The sequence below is a fragment of the Ornithorhynchus anatinus genome, chromosome 20, assembly GCF_004115215.2.
Source record: "Ornithorhynchus anatinus isolate Pmale09 chromosome 20, mOrnAna1.pri.v4, whole genome shotgun sequence".
In the NCBI taxonomy this organism is placed as follows: Eukaryota; Metazoa; Chordata; class Mammalia; order Monotremata; family Ornithorhynchidae; genus Ornithorhynchus; species Ornithorhynchus anatinus.
Window position 1 is genome coordinate 19,853,532 of NC_041747.1, and position 18,978 is coordinate 19,872,509.

The 18,978-nt window shown below is 42.0% G+C and overlaps 1 protein-coding gene across 5 annotated transcripts in view; it reads right to left on the minus strand.

Moving 5' to 3' along the window:
• Positions 1-4,547: 4,547 nt before the first annotated feature.
• Positions 4,548-18,978, minus strand: part of GRIA4 (glutamate ionotropic receptor AMPA type subunit 4) — a 244,609-nt gene continuing 230,178 nt past the window's right edge. The window contains exons 14-16 of one of the 5 annotated variants that reach the window (XM_029047881.2): positions 13,008-13,122; positions 10,406-10,540; positions 4,548-5,423 (exon numbers count right to left, since the gene is read on the minus strand). In XM_029047881.2, coding sequence (XP_028903714.1) covers positions 5,259-5,423; positions 10,406-10,540; positions 13,008-13,122 — 415 coding nt within the window. In that variant the 3' untranslated portion in view covers positions 4,548-5,258. Of the gene's footprint in view, positions 5,424-10,292; positions 10,541-13,007; positions 13,123-18,978 lie in introns of those variants that run through there. The other 4 variants (XM_029047883.2, XM_029047882.2, XM_029047884.2 and 1 more) reach the window with 4 other exon arrangements.

An 18,978-nucleotide genomic window follows, 5' to 3' on the forward strand; every position in this document is an offset into this window, starting at 1 on the left:
GATACGTTTTTTAGCAGGAGAATTGCGGAAGCGGACACCTTAGCCATTTTTGAGAAGCTTCCTCAGTTGCTTTGGAACACCATGAGAGAAAAACAGGAAGATGGATTTTTAAATTAGAACATTAATCTTAAATATTTTAGGCTTGAGGCCAAGACAGTCATTGTATCAAAGGCGTGAAATTAAAAAAGCAAAGATGCTTTAGTCAGTGATTCAGGTTTTTGTTTTCTGAAGCCAGTCCAAACATCAAGGTTTAGTAGTCCAAAAAATTCCTCCAGCTGAATGCCAAAATTAGTGATGGTGAGGTGCTTATTATCCTTGGAATTGGAGAGAAGAATAGGGATGAATTTGGATAATGAATTCCACAGATAATCAGAATATCTCATATTAGCCAGTAGTTTATAAATTCTCTCCAAACTGTTTTTTAAAAGAAATAAATTGTAACTTTCAGTTTCTTTCATTTACCTTTCATTTAGTGGAGGAGTTGAGTAGAGAAAGGGTCGTAGGACCTGTAGCCAGAATTATAAGACGGAGGAGAATGTGGACCAGGTAGTGAAGCAGCATGGCCTGGTGGATAGAGTGTGGGCCTGGGAGTCAGAGGTACCTGGGATGCAATCCCAATTTTGCCACTTTTTTTAAAAAAATGGCATTTGTTAAGCGCTTACTCTCTGCGGGGCACTGTTCTAAATGCTGGGGTAGAAACAAGGTTGTCAGATTGGACACAGTCCCTGTCCCTCGTGCGGCTCACTGTCTTATAAAATTAAATAATAATGATAATTTAGTATTTGCTAAGCACTATGTAGGGGGAGTGGTACTTAGAGGGAGAAAGAATTCCAGGTCAGAGGATTTATTATCAGAAATAATAAAATAATAATGTTGGCATTTGTTAAGCGCTTATTATGTGCAGAGCACTGTTCTAAGCACTGGAGTCGATACAGGGTCATCGGGTTGTCCCACGTGAGGCTCACACTTAATCCCCATTTTACAGATGAGGTAACTGAGGCACAGAGAAGTGAAGTGACTTGTCCACAGTCACACAGCTGACAAGTGGCAGAGCTGGGATTCGAACCCCTGGCTTCTGACTCCCAAGTCCGGGCTCTTTCCACTGAGCCACGCTGCTTCTCTAAAACATAAACCTAAGTGCTACAGTGTAATTGGAAGTAGTGGCTGGAGTCGGTTTTAATTTATCCGAGCAGGTTTTATGGCAAGGATCAGTAAGGACATGGACATGATTGAAGAATAGGAAAATGGAATCCATTCTCGATGGAGGAATATGGCACGAGCAGAGCAGGGGAGTTGGATAGTGCGGATGGTAAGTAGGTTTGTGTGGCTGGGCTAAAAGCCAGTGAGAGACATGAAGACAGTTAGGAAAACGGCAGCAAGTTGGCCGTAAGCGTCGAAGGCGAAGGTCATGAGTTCTGCTGTGATCCAGGGGCAAGTGGGAACCGTGACAGGTTTCTGAGCTGGTGAGTGATGTGCTCAGGATGAGGCTTTGGGGGCAGGGAGAAGATTCTTGCCAGGTGGGGAGATAGGCAGGAGTGCAGTGCGGATGGTTAGCGTGGCTTAGTGGAAAGAGCCCGCGCTTGGGAGTCAGAGGTCATGGGTTCTAATCCCCGCTCCGCCGCGGATCAGCTGTGTGACTTTGGGCAAGTCACTTAACTTCTCTGTACCTCAGTTACCTCATCTGTAAAAGGGGGATTAAGACTGTGAGCGCCACGTGGGACAACCTGATCACCTTGTATCTACTCCAGTGCTTAGAACTGTGCTTGGCACATGGTAAGCGCTTAATAATGACCATCGTTATTATTATTAACAAGGAATGACTCTGGCTGGGATTGAGTGAGAGGTACAGGGCTCAGCACACAGTAAGCGCTTAATAAATACTCTACCTGCCAAATCCCCACTCATTTCTCTTTTAACCAGTCCTTTGCTCAAGGCCTGATTCAGTTCCTCCAGACAACAGGGGAACCACACTATTCTGCCATCAAATCCTGGATTTCAAGGTTGCCTTATCTTTCGTTCACTCTTCCCTACCGTCCCAACTGCCTGAATTTAAACTCCTCAGTTCTGATACTGTCATTCAAGGCCATCACTCTTATTCTTCTCTCGGAACAACCCAAATATATTTTCCACTGAATGATAGGGAAGTGCTAATGCTGTTGAATTCCTTAGATGAAGCTATTATTTCCTTAGATGAAGCTATGATTTTAGTCTTGCTTGACCAAAAACTGAGCACAATGAACATGCAGTACAAATTGTTGAGACATTTAGTTTCTGTGGAATAATTAACATAATTAGACAAGGCAAGCAGCATGCCCCAGGAGAAAGAGCATGGGAATAGGAGTCAAGAGACTTGTGAGCGTGACCTTGGGCAAGTCACATAACTTCTCAGTGCCTCAGTTTCCTCAACTGTAAAATGGGGGTTCAGATAACAGGATTCAATACCTGTTATCCCTCCTTTGAGGGATATCAGTCTCAGTGCTTTAAACACTTAAAAATACCCCAATTTTCTACATAGAAAAGTTAAGGTCGGCAGACTAGAGTAAAGAAGGGAATGGACCCTTCTTCGGAATCGTGATGCCACATGAAATTATTTTTAGCCTATCAAAGGACATGGAAAAGGGTTTTCAGTGTAGACGTTTCTTTGAGCACATACTATAGGGCTTTCACTCCAGAGAAACAAATCCATAAATCTGGTGGTGGCGAATGGTTGAAAGCCAGAATTCCAGATAGAGAATACTTTGTACTATGTCCGAGAGTTCACTGTAGTATTCACCAGTGAAGGAGGAGGGTAAATTATTTTCAACATGTACTGGTAAATGAGGGCACTATGATTGGACATAAGAAAGTTCTTATGTGAATTCCAAGAAGTCAAGCCCCCTTCTCTGGTGATTATTAAACTGGAGGAGTCTTGTCCACTCCCTGCAAGCTTAGGGAAAATATTAATTTTATAGTCACCAAAATCACTGAATTTTAACTCTCATTCAGACCACGGGGCATTTCTTTGGTTTGATAATTACAAAATGGCTAAGGCAGGATTCTAGGCAATGGTATCTTTTTGATGAGGAAAATATAAACCGCTCAGGCATTTATCCAGTGAATAAGTCTTTGAAAAGTTTCTGTTTATGCTTACCATGGAAAATGTCACGTTAAAAAAAAAATCAGTCAAATCTCCTAACGTTCAGCTATGTTATGATTTAAAGGGAAAGCTACGTGAATGAAGGGAAAGCTATGCGAATGATGTTCAGATATTTGGCATTATGAGTGGAGTGGGAAAAGGAGTAGTCCAGCTGTGAAGTAAATGATTTTGATAGAGTATTTTCCATGTGATAGAGATTAGGGTAGCTATCCATTTGGCTGAATAAATAAAGCTTCTCTTTTCCCTCATTTTGCCTGTTGATTCAGCTTGCTTTTCTGTGCAAGTCTTGCAAATTAGTACATAGTATATCCCAAAAAAAATGTTTTCTAGTTTATTAAGATCAGTTTACAATGTAGAGTTCATCTTAATTTACTCCTCTGTACCTGCCGCAGCTGACAGGCTGCAGTAACATCGTTTTGGGGGTATAGCAACCGAGCTCCTGAGATTCTGTTCACTCTGAAGAGAGGCTGGGAATGAGTCTTTGTCTGGGAATCGAAACTACTCTGACCCCAAAGCAACTCAAAATTCAACAAAATAAAAGCATATGACAGTGTAAACCTAATTACATTTCCCTAGAAAAAGTTCCCGTTAATGTAATAGCTCAGATCCAAAGACCCTGACTCTTTAATAATCATTAAAATGATAATTGCAGTATCTGTTAAGCACTTACTCTGTGCCAAGTACTGTTCTAAGCTCATGGGTCTATACAAGGTAATCAAGTTGTCCCATCTGGGACTCACAGTCTTAATCCCCATTTCACAGATGAGGTAACTGAGGCACAGAGAAATTAAGTGGCTTGACCCCGTCACACAGCTGATAAGTGGCAGAGCTGGGATTAGAACCCAGGTCCTTCTGACTCCCAGGCCCATGTTCTGTCCATTAGGCCACGCTGCTTCTCACTCTGCTAATCCTTTCTTATTGTATCCACTCCGGTGTTTAGCACACAGTAAGCGCTTAACAAATACCGCAGTTAGCATTATGGATTGATTAAAGGATTGCGTAACTCTTGATTTGGATACGATTAAGTCAAGATGAAGACTAGGTCAAGCATTGTGAGCTATCTCCTCCTGGATGTCACAATCTTGCTTCAGTCTTATCACATTTTAAGGTGGCCTCCAAAAGGATTATAAAACAACTCAAAGCTCTGTACATATTATAAGAATGTTTTTTGTTTTATTCTTTTTGGTGGGTACAAAAACCACAATTTTGAACACAGAACAAGATTATAAATAATATCGGTAACATGAGCGACCCGTAGTCTCTTCTGATTCTACACTGCAGACTAATGATGTAATGCTAACATTTTTTCCCCTCTTCTGTTTAGTTTTCATCATGAGACAGATGCAATCTGTTGGACACAGAGTGATGGAACAGAATGAAGGTAACAGCAAACAAGAATATGACCAACAACCTTTATAAAAAAAGTCTCTGATCTTTATTACAGTGATGGCATTTATATCAATTATTGCAATGAATTGTTCCCTAAGATGGTTAGAAAAAAGAACTGTGTTGTCTTCTACCGAATTTACATCAGTTAAAAAGCAAGCATGTTTCAATATTCCTCTTTTTTCAAAGAAAATGTAAATAATTTCTTTTAACTTTTTCACAGGATTTACACGTTTGTTTATTATTTTCTTATCACAGTTTTGTGATTCGTTCCCACAGCTGGATATTCTTCCATTGAATATACGGGTGTTCCGGAGACACAGGTTAGCATGTTCATTGACGTCTAGAGCTATTTTACCCCTCGGGGTCAAGACCGAGGCCAAAGAGTTGTCCTTTCCGAGTATGTCCTTCGCGGTTGAATGCGCTAACTGGCAAGTCTTATTAGTTTAAAGTCCACTCGAGTGAAATTTGTTGCTGTTAATATACCCCTCCCAGGCCCCTCCCACGCACCCCCCCAGTCTAAATTATGAATTTTCCTGATATAAAATCTGAGTTTGGGTTTCCGAGCTGAGCTCATGCACACTTTGTTGCTGATGATATCTGGCGCATCCGGACGTACTTCCCCATCTCAGCCGAATCAGTAGTTCATCAATGACGCTCCCATGTCGTGACAGTGCTGTGTTTCCGTCAGTCGCGAACACAGTTTAATTAAGGCACTCGATTGTTTTTTTGGTTTTTATGGTAGGTCCGATGCAATTACCGCCAATCCTGAACTCTGTCTAATTGCAGTTCCGGCGTGGATGGCCTTTGGGCAATCAGGAGTCAATACCCGGCCGTTTTCTCCGACGCTTCCGGTGATGGATAATCTGGCTTTGTTTCTTATGGCTTCGGAAAAGGTCAGCTGGGTTTCGGGGAGAGGGGAGAGAAAAACGGAGTATTACGATATTTTCTATTCCCCGGACCGAAGAGGACACAGCAAACACCAAAATATCAATGTTTAGACATCTGCATTTTTTCGTATTGCTTTCGGTCAGTTAAGAACTGCATCGTGAGACATGCTCCGCTACGTCGGAAAAGAAATCAATCTAAAGATTGGGGGTGGGGGTGGTAAGAATTTTTGAGAGGCAATCGATTCTAAGGACAGAACGTGAAAAGAGGATTTATTCTGCAAATCGGTTCAGGACAAAGTCCTTAAAGCAGTCTACTCGGCACTGTTCTCGTACCCTTACGAGCAATAAGGTTTCATGCACTACTACTTAAAGTATCCTCTCCTAAACTCAGTATTTTCTTTTAAATCGTAACACTTTTCCCAGACACTAGCACCTCTTAAAAAAGGGTTATTAACAGCATGGGAGTCCTTTCCCTGTAGCAAAACACAGACCTATCTACCATACAGCACCTTCATTCATTCACACCAGGTACAGACATGACCACAGATACTGACATACAAGAAACACTCCCTCAGAAGAAAATACTTCCTGGCCAGGAAGGCCTATCTCCGGACGGGCTCTTCCCCAGGCTCGGGAGTCTAGAGAACTTCCTTGTTGAATTTCAGTCCTTCCCTCCTGGAATGATCGGCTGAGGTCATTTACGTGAAAAACAAAAGACCTGATGTTCGAGATCTCCCTCCTTATTATACCTATGTAATAGGAATCCCTAGAAAAAGTCAGAAGGCTAAAAATCACCCCTTAAATTGATCATGACCCCCAGGGTTAAAGGAAGCCGATCATCGCTTTCGTGCTTCCGCTGGAGGTTTGGGTCTATACGGTTCTTTAGGGATGATCTTATCCTGCACTTGGGTCACACTGCGGCTTAAGCCGGTATTGAGTTTAGCCTCTGTTGCTGACCTAGGGTGGCACTGAATATGTATTTCCTATAGAAGGAAAGTCACGTGAGGAAGAAAAGAATCCTGACAAACACCATGACACCGGTAATTAACCATCACGGCACACTGAGTGACAAAAAGTGTAAAAGGTCGGACCAGTGTGCTTCCTTCTGATACCCTCAATTACATCCTCTAACTTAGCCTTCCCTCTTATAAGGGATTGTCCTACGGTGAAGGGAGAAAATGAAACGATACACTTATTTTTCCTATAGGCTGATGTTCCGAGTAGAACCCTTACTAAATGTGGCCTACTTAAAAAACTGTCTGCTGTACACGGATAGGAGAAAGGGGGTTGGGACTTTGAAAAAGAAAGAAGAACCATTTTTTTTTTAAAGGAGAAGAGATCACTTGCCCAAAGTCCTCACTCTTTAGGACACATCACAAAGAAGAGATATCCTGTCAGGGAACAGGAGGTGGCGGTGAGTAGACAGCAGAAATCACACGGCTTGAATTATTCCTATCCCTTTCTTCCCCAGCCCTACTTCGGAGGGTGACGGCTTGGAAACTGGCGTCCTTGCCCAAAAAACGCTTTTCCATTTAATTCCATCATAGGAGTTCATAATTTTTATGAAGGAGTTTGCCACTGACAATGCTAGTACGGTTGCCTCAGAAGAGCTTATACCTACAGAATTCATTACAATTAGGAAAGGCCTAGAAAAATCAGGAATCGTGGATTGGGAATTCTTCAAGATGGTCCTCACTGTAGTAGTTGGATGACTTTTCAGTGTAATTCTCTTGAAAACAGGTTGGAACTTTGAACTTTAGAACTTGAGATTTGAACTTTAGAACTTTAGAATGCAGTTTGAATTGAGATGAGGTGATCACTGTTTGGGACTGAATCGGTGAATCGGCATGCTTGAATCAGAATGGATCGCCTTGGATTTTGGGGGGCATTTGTATAAATGTGAAACTATCGATGCTTTACCAGAATGGTACTGATAATCTGGGTAGTTGCTTTTCACAATTTGAAGAAAAAATACTCCACTGCAGGTATTAAACAAAGGAATTCTTTTTCAAAAGAATTTTCAGACGACTTTCAGTGCCATGTTTAAAGTGGATTTTCCACAATAAAACTTTAAGCCTGCCTTTCTCTGTGTTTACATTGTTGGAAGCAATTCCAAAATAACCTAATTTAGAAATTTTTTTTATGGGAGGTGGGGGTGGGTCACTCCTCTTTGGATGTTCTAAGTGTTAACTTAGCATAACGCACCACATCGCTTTGGGTCTGTCCAATACCGAAGGTGTTCTGTTAAGGCATAAAACATTTTCAGATGGTGGGAAGTTCAGTTGATTCAACAATTCAAAGTGACTATTATAATTCACCAAATTTCTCCTTATGGGTTTCCCTCTTTGCACTATTATTCCTTCCCATTTGGGGGTCTTTCCTGGAGAAGGAATTTCTTTCCAATTCTAATACATCCGCCCCGTTTGTCCCATTGCTCTGCACTCTGGCAGCATGCAGATATCTCTGGGCTATCCCTGGGAGCCCTGGGCTTGCACCTACTCCTAGGAGATACAAATTAAGGAGAGACATCGGGTCCTGTTTTGCCATCTTCCTCAGAAAGAGGGGCAGTTTTGCCTAATCATTATTTTTTTGAGTTCCCTTCTTGTCCTAAATTTCAGGGGAGCCACTTGTGTTTCAAAAGCCTACCAATAATTTTGGGGTTTTAAAAACGTGAAGTAGAGGTAGGCAGGGTTGGTAGGGTCATGTAGGTAGAATAAAAAGAAAACTACTTTAGTCTTTCTTTTAAAGCCAAGTGATACAATCTCGGTTTAGGAGTGCATGCAATCTGCGAAGACAGGGAGCTTGTTCAAAGGGCTTTTCTGGTAAAAAGAATGTGTTTTCAAGTATTTCACCTGAAAACAAACATCACATTTTGGGGGAAAATGGGCATCTCAGGGACTGAATTTATTTTTTAGTGTGTGCAATTGAAACGGGAGAACTAGTTACAATTACTCACAGTGCTAATAACAAATCTAAAACCATTAGTCTTACGTTAATGGGGTACGACTAAGCATATCACATACATTCATTTTCACTGTCTTTCTAATGATTTTTAAGTAAACCAGCATTTGTAAGCAATTCTTCTTCTCCTTTTTGGCAAGTCCTTACTCATTTTTTTGCCCACGATCTCCGCTAACTGCTCAGGACACCCTTCCACGTCAAAAATGCCCCCCTTTTTGGATAAATTACCCAAACGAGTTTCTCAAGGGCGGCATCTGTAACTCAGTGTAGATTTGTCAATCTCTAGTTCTGAGAATCGACTGTGAATCTGTGGTTAGCAAGTGGAAACTCCAGGTTCTAAAGAAGAGATATGGGCAGGAAACGTGTCTTCCAATCTGTCGTATTGGACTCTCCCAAATGCTTAGTACAGTGCTCTGCACACAGTAAGCGCTCAATAATTATGTTTGATTGAAGAGATATGAATTATTACCTTCAATATCTGCAGTCAATTTGTCATCTCTTGCTTTCTGATCCAGCAGCAAAGTGCTTGAACAAATCCAGTTCAGGTGACTCTAAGCAGTTTCATAAATTCTCTAACTACCCAACCTAGTGCTCTTGAAAAAAGTACGTATTCAATAAAATCCGGTGATAGAGGAACTGATGCCGCCTCAGAGGCTCTTTGGCAGCCTTGTTATATGCCATTTTATGCCATTTGATGGCCACAGTAGTTCAAATTAGGTGGCCATCACAAGCCCTGCAAGGACAACCAAAGAGCCACGTGAGGCAGCTGCATTTGACCCCCTTTGAACTAGAAAAGAAGTGCTTGGGTTTCTAGCCAGAAGAGAGAAAAATAATCAGCAAAAAAGGGGAAAAGTGCTTCTGAAGAGTTTCAGTGACTCCTCCATTTAGTCTTTCATAACTTGATATTTTATTTCTCAACAAGTTTATCTTGCATCACCCTAGATGTACTTACTGTTCTTATTTATAATAGCTTGGCTGTGGTTCTCTGAATTTAGAACATAGTTTAGCTGAGAATGGTCCTTTGTATTCCAAAAGGGCGGTTTCCTGGTGGAATCAGAATGAACACGCCTATCCAGTTAGCTAGTTGGTGCAATTTTAAGAAGATAAGTTTGGGGCCTCATTTTAGGAATAAGGAGGATAAATGTGTCAAAGCTTTAAGTTCCAAAGTCACTTCTCTTTGTCAGAAAGACTACTCTGCTTCAAGAGAATTGGGCACTGGGGTTTCTAAAAGTGATCTACCTTCCAAAACACCATTAAGCTGCCATTATAATGAATATGGCTGACCTGGCCTCTTTAAATGAACGCAAATATTCAAATATATATGTATATATAGAGAGAGAATCTCCTAAACCCCTCATACAATCAGTTCAATGGACAAATTTTTTTATGAGATTAAAGCTTTTATAGTGTAACCTATCTTATAATTGGATATAAACCTGGAATACTAGTTCTTTTAGTTTTGAATCTACGTTTGAATCTACAAGTAGAGTTTAGTCTCTATAAACGGTGATAGCAGAGAGCACCTGACTCCCTAAAGTGTTTGTTCACTGAAGCAAAACCGAAGAAACGTAACTCCTCTCTGTAAATGGAAGGAGTAATAAGGTTGAAAAGAGAAAAACACTAAACTTTGGGCTACTTCAGCTCTAATTTCAAATACCTGGGCTCCTTCGCCTGGTTCAGAGAAGAAATGTCCTGTTGTGTTTTTTTTCTTAACCCTCGCAATGCAGATGTCTATTAGCAACATAGAGTGAGATACTATATACATCTGCAGCCAAAATAATCGAACGACTTCGAACTGAAGTTTTGAAAAATATAAAGCTCTGAGTAGAAGCAAGCGTTACCACCACTGGACAGACAGGTCACAACACCGCATTTACAAAAGGCATCACCCACTAACTGTAGTAGTCCCTACAGCCTACCCCTAAATTTTAATACTTTCGGTTCCATATACGTTGTAACCTTCTCTATAGGTTGCTAAATTCTGGGTATTCTGCGAGGAAGTTGGGTTAAAAGTCTGTGCACTCTTTGCCACCTTCATTCGCTTTGCTTCTGCCCTGGACTTGTAACAGAATTCTATCAAAGCCACCAGCATTGCCAAGCCCAAGCCTCCAACCAGAATGTAGAAGACTCCAGCTACGTTGCTCAGACTCAAGGCACTCGTCTTGTCCTGGGGAAAAAGAATCACCTCAATTAACGGTGGAAATGTTACACCCGAAAAGCATGTTCGCACCTTTCATTGAAACCACAGATTCAATTTAATTTAAGGTTGTTTACAGATATTGCTCATCAGTTTGGATGTCCCACTTTGTGTTTTTTAGGGTTTTTTTCAATCTTGTAGCTTGGGTCCAACGAGATTAGAGTCACAGCAGTTACCGATACCTTTCAGGCATTTGTTAACAGTGGCCAAACATTGTACCGTGATCAAATATCTAATTTCAACCTCTTCACTCTACCTACATGGACACAGCTATATTGACCATTTAATGGTTAGAGGTAGTCTCCCGAAAGTCAAGTTTGCAAATGACTTGTGCGCAATCCTTTGTTAGGGCGGAAATCGCAGCCGATTTGTAAACATTAAAAATGCATCGTTTATATTTGCCATTTCTGTATATTTAGAGAAAGGTTCTATTTAGAGTCTATCTAGGGAAGTAATTGTCTTTAAATGTTTTTCCCTCTCAGTGATCTCTCATTATTTTATCTGCAGGGAGAACACTGAGTCGTGTATTAATCTAAATATTATACTTTCCCAAGCTTTCAGTTCAGCGTTCTGCACACAGGTGCCTAATCAATACTATTGATTGGTTGATTTGGGGACATTTGTTCACATGGGAAATTACTTGTGCAGTGAGTGTCCCCTTTGACTTTTAGGGAGAAGAGTATCTATGTCGAATATGTCTACACACACATATTTGGAACTTGTCACTGAATGACATATTTTGTGGGTCACAGACAATTTATTTTGCTTTTCCAGAGCTTTTTAGTTTCCACTGATAATCAGTTTCTTAGCCCAAGCAAAAATACTTTTAAAGCTTCTAGAGCTTTAAAGCAGCAGTTACTGTCCTACTGAAATATTCTCAGTTAACTGTGTTTCAGACATTCTCCTCCCTTTACAAGCTTTAGTGCACTCATCAAGTTTGAAAAATTTGATGTAACCAAGTATATGGTTTAAAGTGTCTTAAATGCTTAAATATTTATGTGCTTTCTCTTCCCAAATTTTCCCAGAAATGGAAATACATTTAGCCTCATTTTCTGCGTGACCATTTATAACATTTTGCTTTTTACAGTTCATTTTAAGCTAGCTCTTCACCAAAAAATGTGAGCTCTGAAAATAGAATTCTGACTGAATTCTAACTGAATGCATGTAGAGCAGAACAGTTTAATTTAAAGAGACACTATTCGTATCTGGTATCACAGCTAGACAGGAACCCTTATTTGGATTCACGGCCGGGGGGCGGCGGGGGTGTCTTATTTTGGACCTAATCTCTGATGAGAATGTCTGAGTATCAATCTCCTGGGGCCTACTACTTCAGACAACTTTGTGATCTCATTCCAATCTGCTGCCAAGTGTAAGCTAAGTGAGGCGTAAAGTGAAGGCAGTTTATTGGGTGAAAAAATTGACTAGGGCAACCCTCCCTGCACCTTTTTCCTAAAATATAGTGGGAAAATCCCACATTCACCCTAGACTGTAAGCTTACTGTGGGCAGGGAATGTGTTTATTGTTGTACTCGCCCAACGCTTAGTACAGTGCTCTGCACAAAGTAAGCACTCAAATAGGACTGACTGAGGAGGGTATCCCTTCATACAATTTTTGTGTGAGCCTCTTCTTTTCCAGAAACACTGCCAAAAACTACCCAGAATAAAATCTTCCCCATAAGAGAGACAGGTGGGCTCTTCACCTTCAGAGCCATTGCAGTGTCTTTTCTTTCAGCAAATATTTAGTTTGCTGTTGTAAGAAGGGCTGAAAGAAATAAACTGTTAGCGGTATGCTCTTTACCCTAATTTCCATTTGCATTCTTAGAACGAGAAACGATAGTTCCCCGAGTGTTTCGTTTATCACTGATCATGTACCATTTGTCGCTCAGTCATTTGACACTTATTTATTCAAATCATTTTATGTGAGAATTTCTACAGACCGGCAAATTCCTCCATTTGACTGCCTATTTATTTTGATACCAAAGATTAGCAATAGTGCTTCTTTAAACTAAAGTAGAATTCATGAGGCTTGGGGGTGGCTAACGAAATCCCTGATCCTCTTAGGAGCATTAGTAAATTTCCTAATCGATTTCTTTCTGCGTTCCCAAACCATGGCGGCTCACGGTTTATAAGCACCGAGAATCTGCTTAGGCCAGTGGTACGAAGCTGGAAGAAACGACCCCTTTAAGCCACCTGGACTCCCTCATTTTCGCAATTAGTCTCCGGTCACGTGCGTGTATAGGAGTTTTACCGCCAGGAAGGGAAATGGATTGCAGCTTTCCGACAAGCTAGTCCCCTGGGGCTGAAAGTTACCGAATTAGTGTACGATTCGGGGACTTGGACGCAGGTGGAGACATTTTCACTGTTCCGTTTCCGCGTACTTTCGATCGTTTACTCCTGCTTTGGGAACACAAGAGGAGACCCGAACTGCAGCGACTGACCTTGCTTCCAGAGTCCTTGGGTCCACATTCACCTTTATCGTACCACCATTTGTTTTTCAGCTTGTCTAAGACGCCTGCCTCACTGAGTTTCAAAACGGCAAGGTTTACAGGAGTTCTTCACGTGGAAAATAACATAAATAACATTATATATGTTATTTTATGTTATTCAAGTAAAACTACATTAGAATCGCATGGCAAAGTGACAGAGCGGAGGCCACAGTGGTTGGTATGTCTTGTGCTGTAGGCCCAGGTTTAGAAACAGACATATGGCTGGGGCCTGCTCCATCGCTTTAGGTAACAGGCACATACTGCTAGGGAAATCTGTAAATAAGATGTATGCAATTACTGTGAACCCAAAACTATTGGCTTAAGTCCTGATTTTTTCCCAATGTTCCGAATTTTCCCAAAACAAGATGAGATATAACTCATTCGGAAGTCACAGACTCCTCTCTCTGCCTCTCCGAACGCATGCAGCGCTAGCTAGGCTACAAATCAGGCTCTGGCAAATTCCGCCTGTGCTTTCATTAAGGGACGGACGGAGCCGTTCTTATTCTACTCTACCAGAGTGTCTGTGATTCTAAGGCTAAAGCTGCTATCAAACGGAAATTGCAACAATAGAGAGTCAACAGATGCTCATGGGGAAGACGATTTAGCCTGCACTGAGAAAATCCCATCTTGAAGGTTAGAAATTAAAATAAAATCCGCACGTCAGTATTTGGAAGATTATTTAAAAATATGAATTTTTGAGCTTTGCGCTACTTGGTACTAGATTGCTCTTATTCTGGCATCATTAATGACAGAATCAATCTCATCAAGCTATTTTTTAATTCCAGCATTTGAATGCTCAGCCGCCATAACTGTATAGTGAGGTTTCTGTAACATACTTTAAAACTCTTGCACCGCAGGCTGGGGTTGGAATGTTTCCTAGTTAAAGAACCTCTCTCCGTCGTACAGACTCCAGTCATCTAATTTTACCTTCTGTGCCTCCCAGAATATAAAAAGGGAGAGAAGGGAAGTGGTAATATGGTTCAGTTTCATTGTGGTTTTCAAAGTTTCACCTGCTGCCCTCTGTACTTATTTTCTCTGTGCCCAGGCCCGCGAATAGCAAGCGAGGGGTCAAGGTAATGAGTGCCATTGGACATCACCTCAGAGACTCACTTCTGGAAGCTGCAAATTATTCTTGAGCCACGTCTCGGCCACGTCGAGTCTAAGCCCTCGGCCTGTGCTCTCCAAGAGAAATCAGGCACTTTCAGAGAAATAAGATCATCTTCAAGCTCCCGCTAAGCCACCTCTGAGGGCAGCGTTTAACCAAATGATCCCTGTAGTGACCCTATTCTCCTCGTCTCAACGGAAAGTTTCCGATAGAAAACTGGCCCGAATCGGCTTGGAGCAAACCTAAATAGGAGAATTAACCTGACGTACCTAGGTGGTAATCTATGGAGATAAGATCGGTGTTTTTGCCACATGCCACTTAGTCCTGCCGCAGGGGCGAGCAAGTGTCGGACCTGTAGGATTTGAGGGTGTCCTAACCATCCATTTTTTGGCAGCCCCGTGGGGCGCTCAGAACAAGCCACAGAGTCCAGGCTGGGTGGCAGTAGGATGAGGGAAGGATGAAGAGCCGCTAGCAGCTGCCAATCAGGAGGACATCTGGGCCAATCCTGAACCACCCACAAGGTGCAAGCTTAGAAAAAAAAAATCCCGTCCATACGATCTCAACCTTACACGTTTTAGCCCTTTTTTTGGCTCCTTGGCAACAAAAAGTACTAGGGACAAATGCCCCGAATTATCCAGATAATGTGCCAGATATCGTTCGGGCCTTTCAGGAATTTGCGAATTCTAAAAACAATTTTCAAGCTTACATTAGGTTTGCCCCACGGAGACTCGACCATTGTGTTCCGTTAAAAACACGAAAAGTAGCAAGAATTAGGGGAATCTGACTAATGATGAGTATTTTCTGTCAGTTGGAAATTAAAGTTAGACTCAAAAAGCGATATATCATATAAAATTTTGTGAATTATTATGTGGTTAGGTACATAGAGAGAAGAAAGGATTGATTCATTGATTACATTGACCAAAAATAATAGATTCCTCACTATAATCCTCAGGTAACTCTATCCAAAATTTATTTTAATGTCTGTCTCCCCCTCTAGACTGAAAGCTCCCTGTGGACAAGGAGTGGCCTACCAACTCTGTTGTATTGTCCTCTTCCCAACTTCCTAGCTCAGTGCCCCGCACATGAGGAGTACTCAATAAATGCCATCAATTGACTGATTGTTTCCACTCTGCCCTTGCTTTGTGGCTCACGACCCACTGGTGGTTCTGTTCCTTAGAGAAGACTGTGAGCCCATTCTTGGGCAGGGATTGTCCTTATTTATTGCTGAATTGAACTTTCCAAGCGCTTCGTACAGTGCTCTGCACACAGTAAGCGCTCAATAAATGCGAGTGAATGAAACCAGGAGGTTCATCTTCTCAGGCGAAAGCCAAAGAGGTAACTGTGAAACCTTTTGGAGCACAGAGGTCAAGCTGGAGGAAAATTTGGCTTCGTCTTTGTAAACGAGTCCTTGGCAACCAGCAGCATTTCTTTCAGAGATGGTTTTGTTCTCTAGAGTTGATTCTGCAGCTAGTCTCTTTTGGGACACCTACCAAAAAGCTCCTGGAATTAATGAACTCCCGAGGCTTCTGTCTAGGTGATATGAACAGCAGTGTGGCCTAGAGGAAAGATCATAGGACTGGGAGTCAGGAGGACTGGATTCTATTGCCAGATCCACCTGCTGTGTGACCTTGGGCAAGTCATTTGACTTCTCAGCGCCTCTTTCCTCAGCTGTAAAATGAGAATAAAACAGCTATCTCTCTACCCCTAAGACTGGAAGCTCCGTGTGGGACAGGGACTGTGTCTGGCCTGCTTATATGGCATCTACCCAGGGCTTAATATGGTTCTTGGCCCACAGTAAGCGATTAATCAATACCATTATGATGACTATTATTTCACTTCAAGCAACAAAATGCCACTGAACCAAGAAACTTAACATGAAAAAACAAACTCTCCACACCTTTTAAATCCAAATCTCCCCCTTACCCTTCCTGCCACTCTTTCCACCTATCCACCTAGCAAGTGTGGGGATCCTTAAATCCCACCTTCTATCCCACCTTAAAGATTCTGAGAGGTAGGCAAAATATTTAAACCTTTCTGAAAGTGATTTTTTTTTTAACACATACACAATTCCAGTTGTATTTCTGGAGCTTCCCACCAGGGTTTTGTTTTTTTTTTTAAAAAAAACAGTATTTAAGCACTTACTATATTCCATACACTGTTTTAAGTGCTGGGGTAGATACAAGCCAGTCAGGTCAGATACAGTCCCTGACCTACATGGGGCTCATAGTTTTAATGCCTGTTTTACAGATGAGGTAACTAAGGCCCAGAGAAGTTAAGTGACTTGTCCAAAGTCACATAGCAGACGAGGCAGAGCCAAAGTTAGAATCCGGGTCCTTCTGATTCCCAGCCCGTGTTCTGTCTACTAAGCCATGCCGGTTCTCTAGGGTTGTAATGGAAGGAGGGAAAGATCATTTCTGCACTTGCCCTTTTTAGACTTCCTAATTCTAGCAGCAAGGAATCAATCAATCGTATTTTTTGAGCACTGTACTAAGCGCTTGGGATAGCGCAGAATTAGGTAGCTTTCCGGGGAATTGTGAAAGCCCACGACAGCCACACAGCGAGGAAACTCAAAAGAGAAGAAGGGTGGGAAATCCTCTACCCTGCCTCAGAGACACGATGGTGCCTGCCGAGATGGGAGATCCCACGGCATCACAGGAGTGTGGGGGTGAAGGAGGAGGAAATTATTTCGGCCCTAGGCTTTGTAGGAGGTAGAAGGCCCACAGACCCAAAGGAGAGGGCACAGCTGATCCCCTAAAAGACAGAATCCATCCCATAACTGGATGATTGGGTGTTTAATTGAAAATAAGTATTTTCTAATGTGATTAAGATCCATCGTTTAACACTAGTAACTGGTGAGTGGTCATTATGCTCTGTTGTTTTTTAGAAGTTGTATATTTTTTCTATAAATCCAATCCACATGAAGGAAATGCTGTAAGGATTGCCTTAGTTACTTAGGGACTTTAATATTCTTCGGCAACCAGGAATAGGGTAGTGCTTTTTTTTCAAAATGGTATTTGTTAAGTATTTACTATATGCAGGACAGTGCTTACAAGCAAATCGGGTTGGACACAATTCATATCTCTCATGAGGTTCACGGTCTTAATCCCCATTTTATAGACGAGGGAAGTGAGGCACAGAGAAGCTAAATGACTTATCCAAGGTCACACAGCAGACGAGTGGCAGAGCTGGGATTAGAACCCAGGTCCTTCAGACTCCCAGGCTGGTACTTTCTCCACTAGGCCACTCAGCTTCCTTCAAGCTAAAGCTTCTGCAGATGGCGAGTCTAGGAGGCCAAGTTTAGACAGCACCAGGTTTGTGGACAGTGCTGACACCATAATGCCTTTTAGTGTTTGGTAAGTGGAAGGAACTGTTGTTTACAGACTAGTTCATCCAGCTGGCACTCTCAATAGTGAATCACTATCAGTAGCTTCTTCTTTGATGCCTTAGGATCTCTCTAACGCTTTGGCCAACTAGAGGGATTAGACTACGTACTTGACCCCAAGCCAGTGGCTACTGGGGAAACTTCCCGAACATTAATCCCAAAATGGGACGGGGCTCCATTATGTCAGATAGCCTTCACACTCCAGGACCTTCCTCTCTGGAGCTCAAGACCGCTGGGATTGAAGAGGGGAAATTCATTCATTATTCCTCCTAAGGAATGGGAGGGGAATCAGTCTAGGATTTTTCCACAGCTGGGGAGGGATTTAATGGAGTAAAGTGACTTGCCAGAGGTCGCACAACTGACATGGGGAAGAGCCTTCCCTTCTTTTCTACTCCCACTATCACCGTTCTTCTAGCTACTGGTAGCAACTCTAGTGCAGAGACTGAGAAGTACAAGTGGTCATGCGGCAACTTCATCAGCCTTCTTTCTCATATTGCGTCTCATTCGCAATTACCCTGCTGTACTTAATGGATCTTTAGGGGCTATCCGGTTTACTTCCTCTGACAAGTCACATCACAGTCACTACACATATATGATCCCCAGGTACCTCGGATTAGGAAGAATGATGGTAAAATGAGGTAGAAACCAGGCCTGGATCCTTTCTTTCTTCAAAAACAGCTCCCACTGAATACATTTGCTCCTTGGATTTGAAGTATCCAGTAGGTACTATACTTACAATTACATGTTAGATGACACAGACCTGGTGAAAACAGAGATGATTCTCTGGAAAGATAGTATTTGACATTGATTCATTTCTAGCACATTAAACAGAGTGCACATTTAAAGGTAGGGAAACAGTTTGCTGCTGAATCAAGAATGGCTTCAGAAGAGAAACCGAGGACTTTTAACACTACCGGCAATTCTTGCAGAAATGAAAAGTTAAAGACCGCTTCAGCTAGGGGTGACCTACATGTGTGAATGAAAATGAAAACGGCTTCTTTCACAGCTGAAGCTCCTGTGAGTCAGCTCAATAACATGGGAAGAAGGAGAGTTATGGAGAGCGGCCAGAGAGAGAAACAGGTGAGAACTAGGATCGGTTCTAAGGAGGGCAGAGTAATGCAGGGGGAGAAAAAGCAGCAGGAGAAGAGGATTGGGTAGACAGATAAAACTGCAACCTAGTGAAACTACAAAAAAGGCTACACAAGGCATTCTGAAATCAGCTGAGAATCACTGTGGTAAGAGAAGCTAATCAGAACCCATCCATGTGTACACTGTTTCTAACGTCACAGGAACACAGTTTTCTCTCTCTGTACCAAACACATGAATTCTCACAAAATGTATATAGAAGAGGGTTTCTTGGCAGACTGAGGTGCATTTTGGTGCTAAGTTTTTCTTTCTCCCTTAGAAACCACTTACAGAGATTAAATGAGTATGCG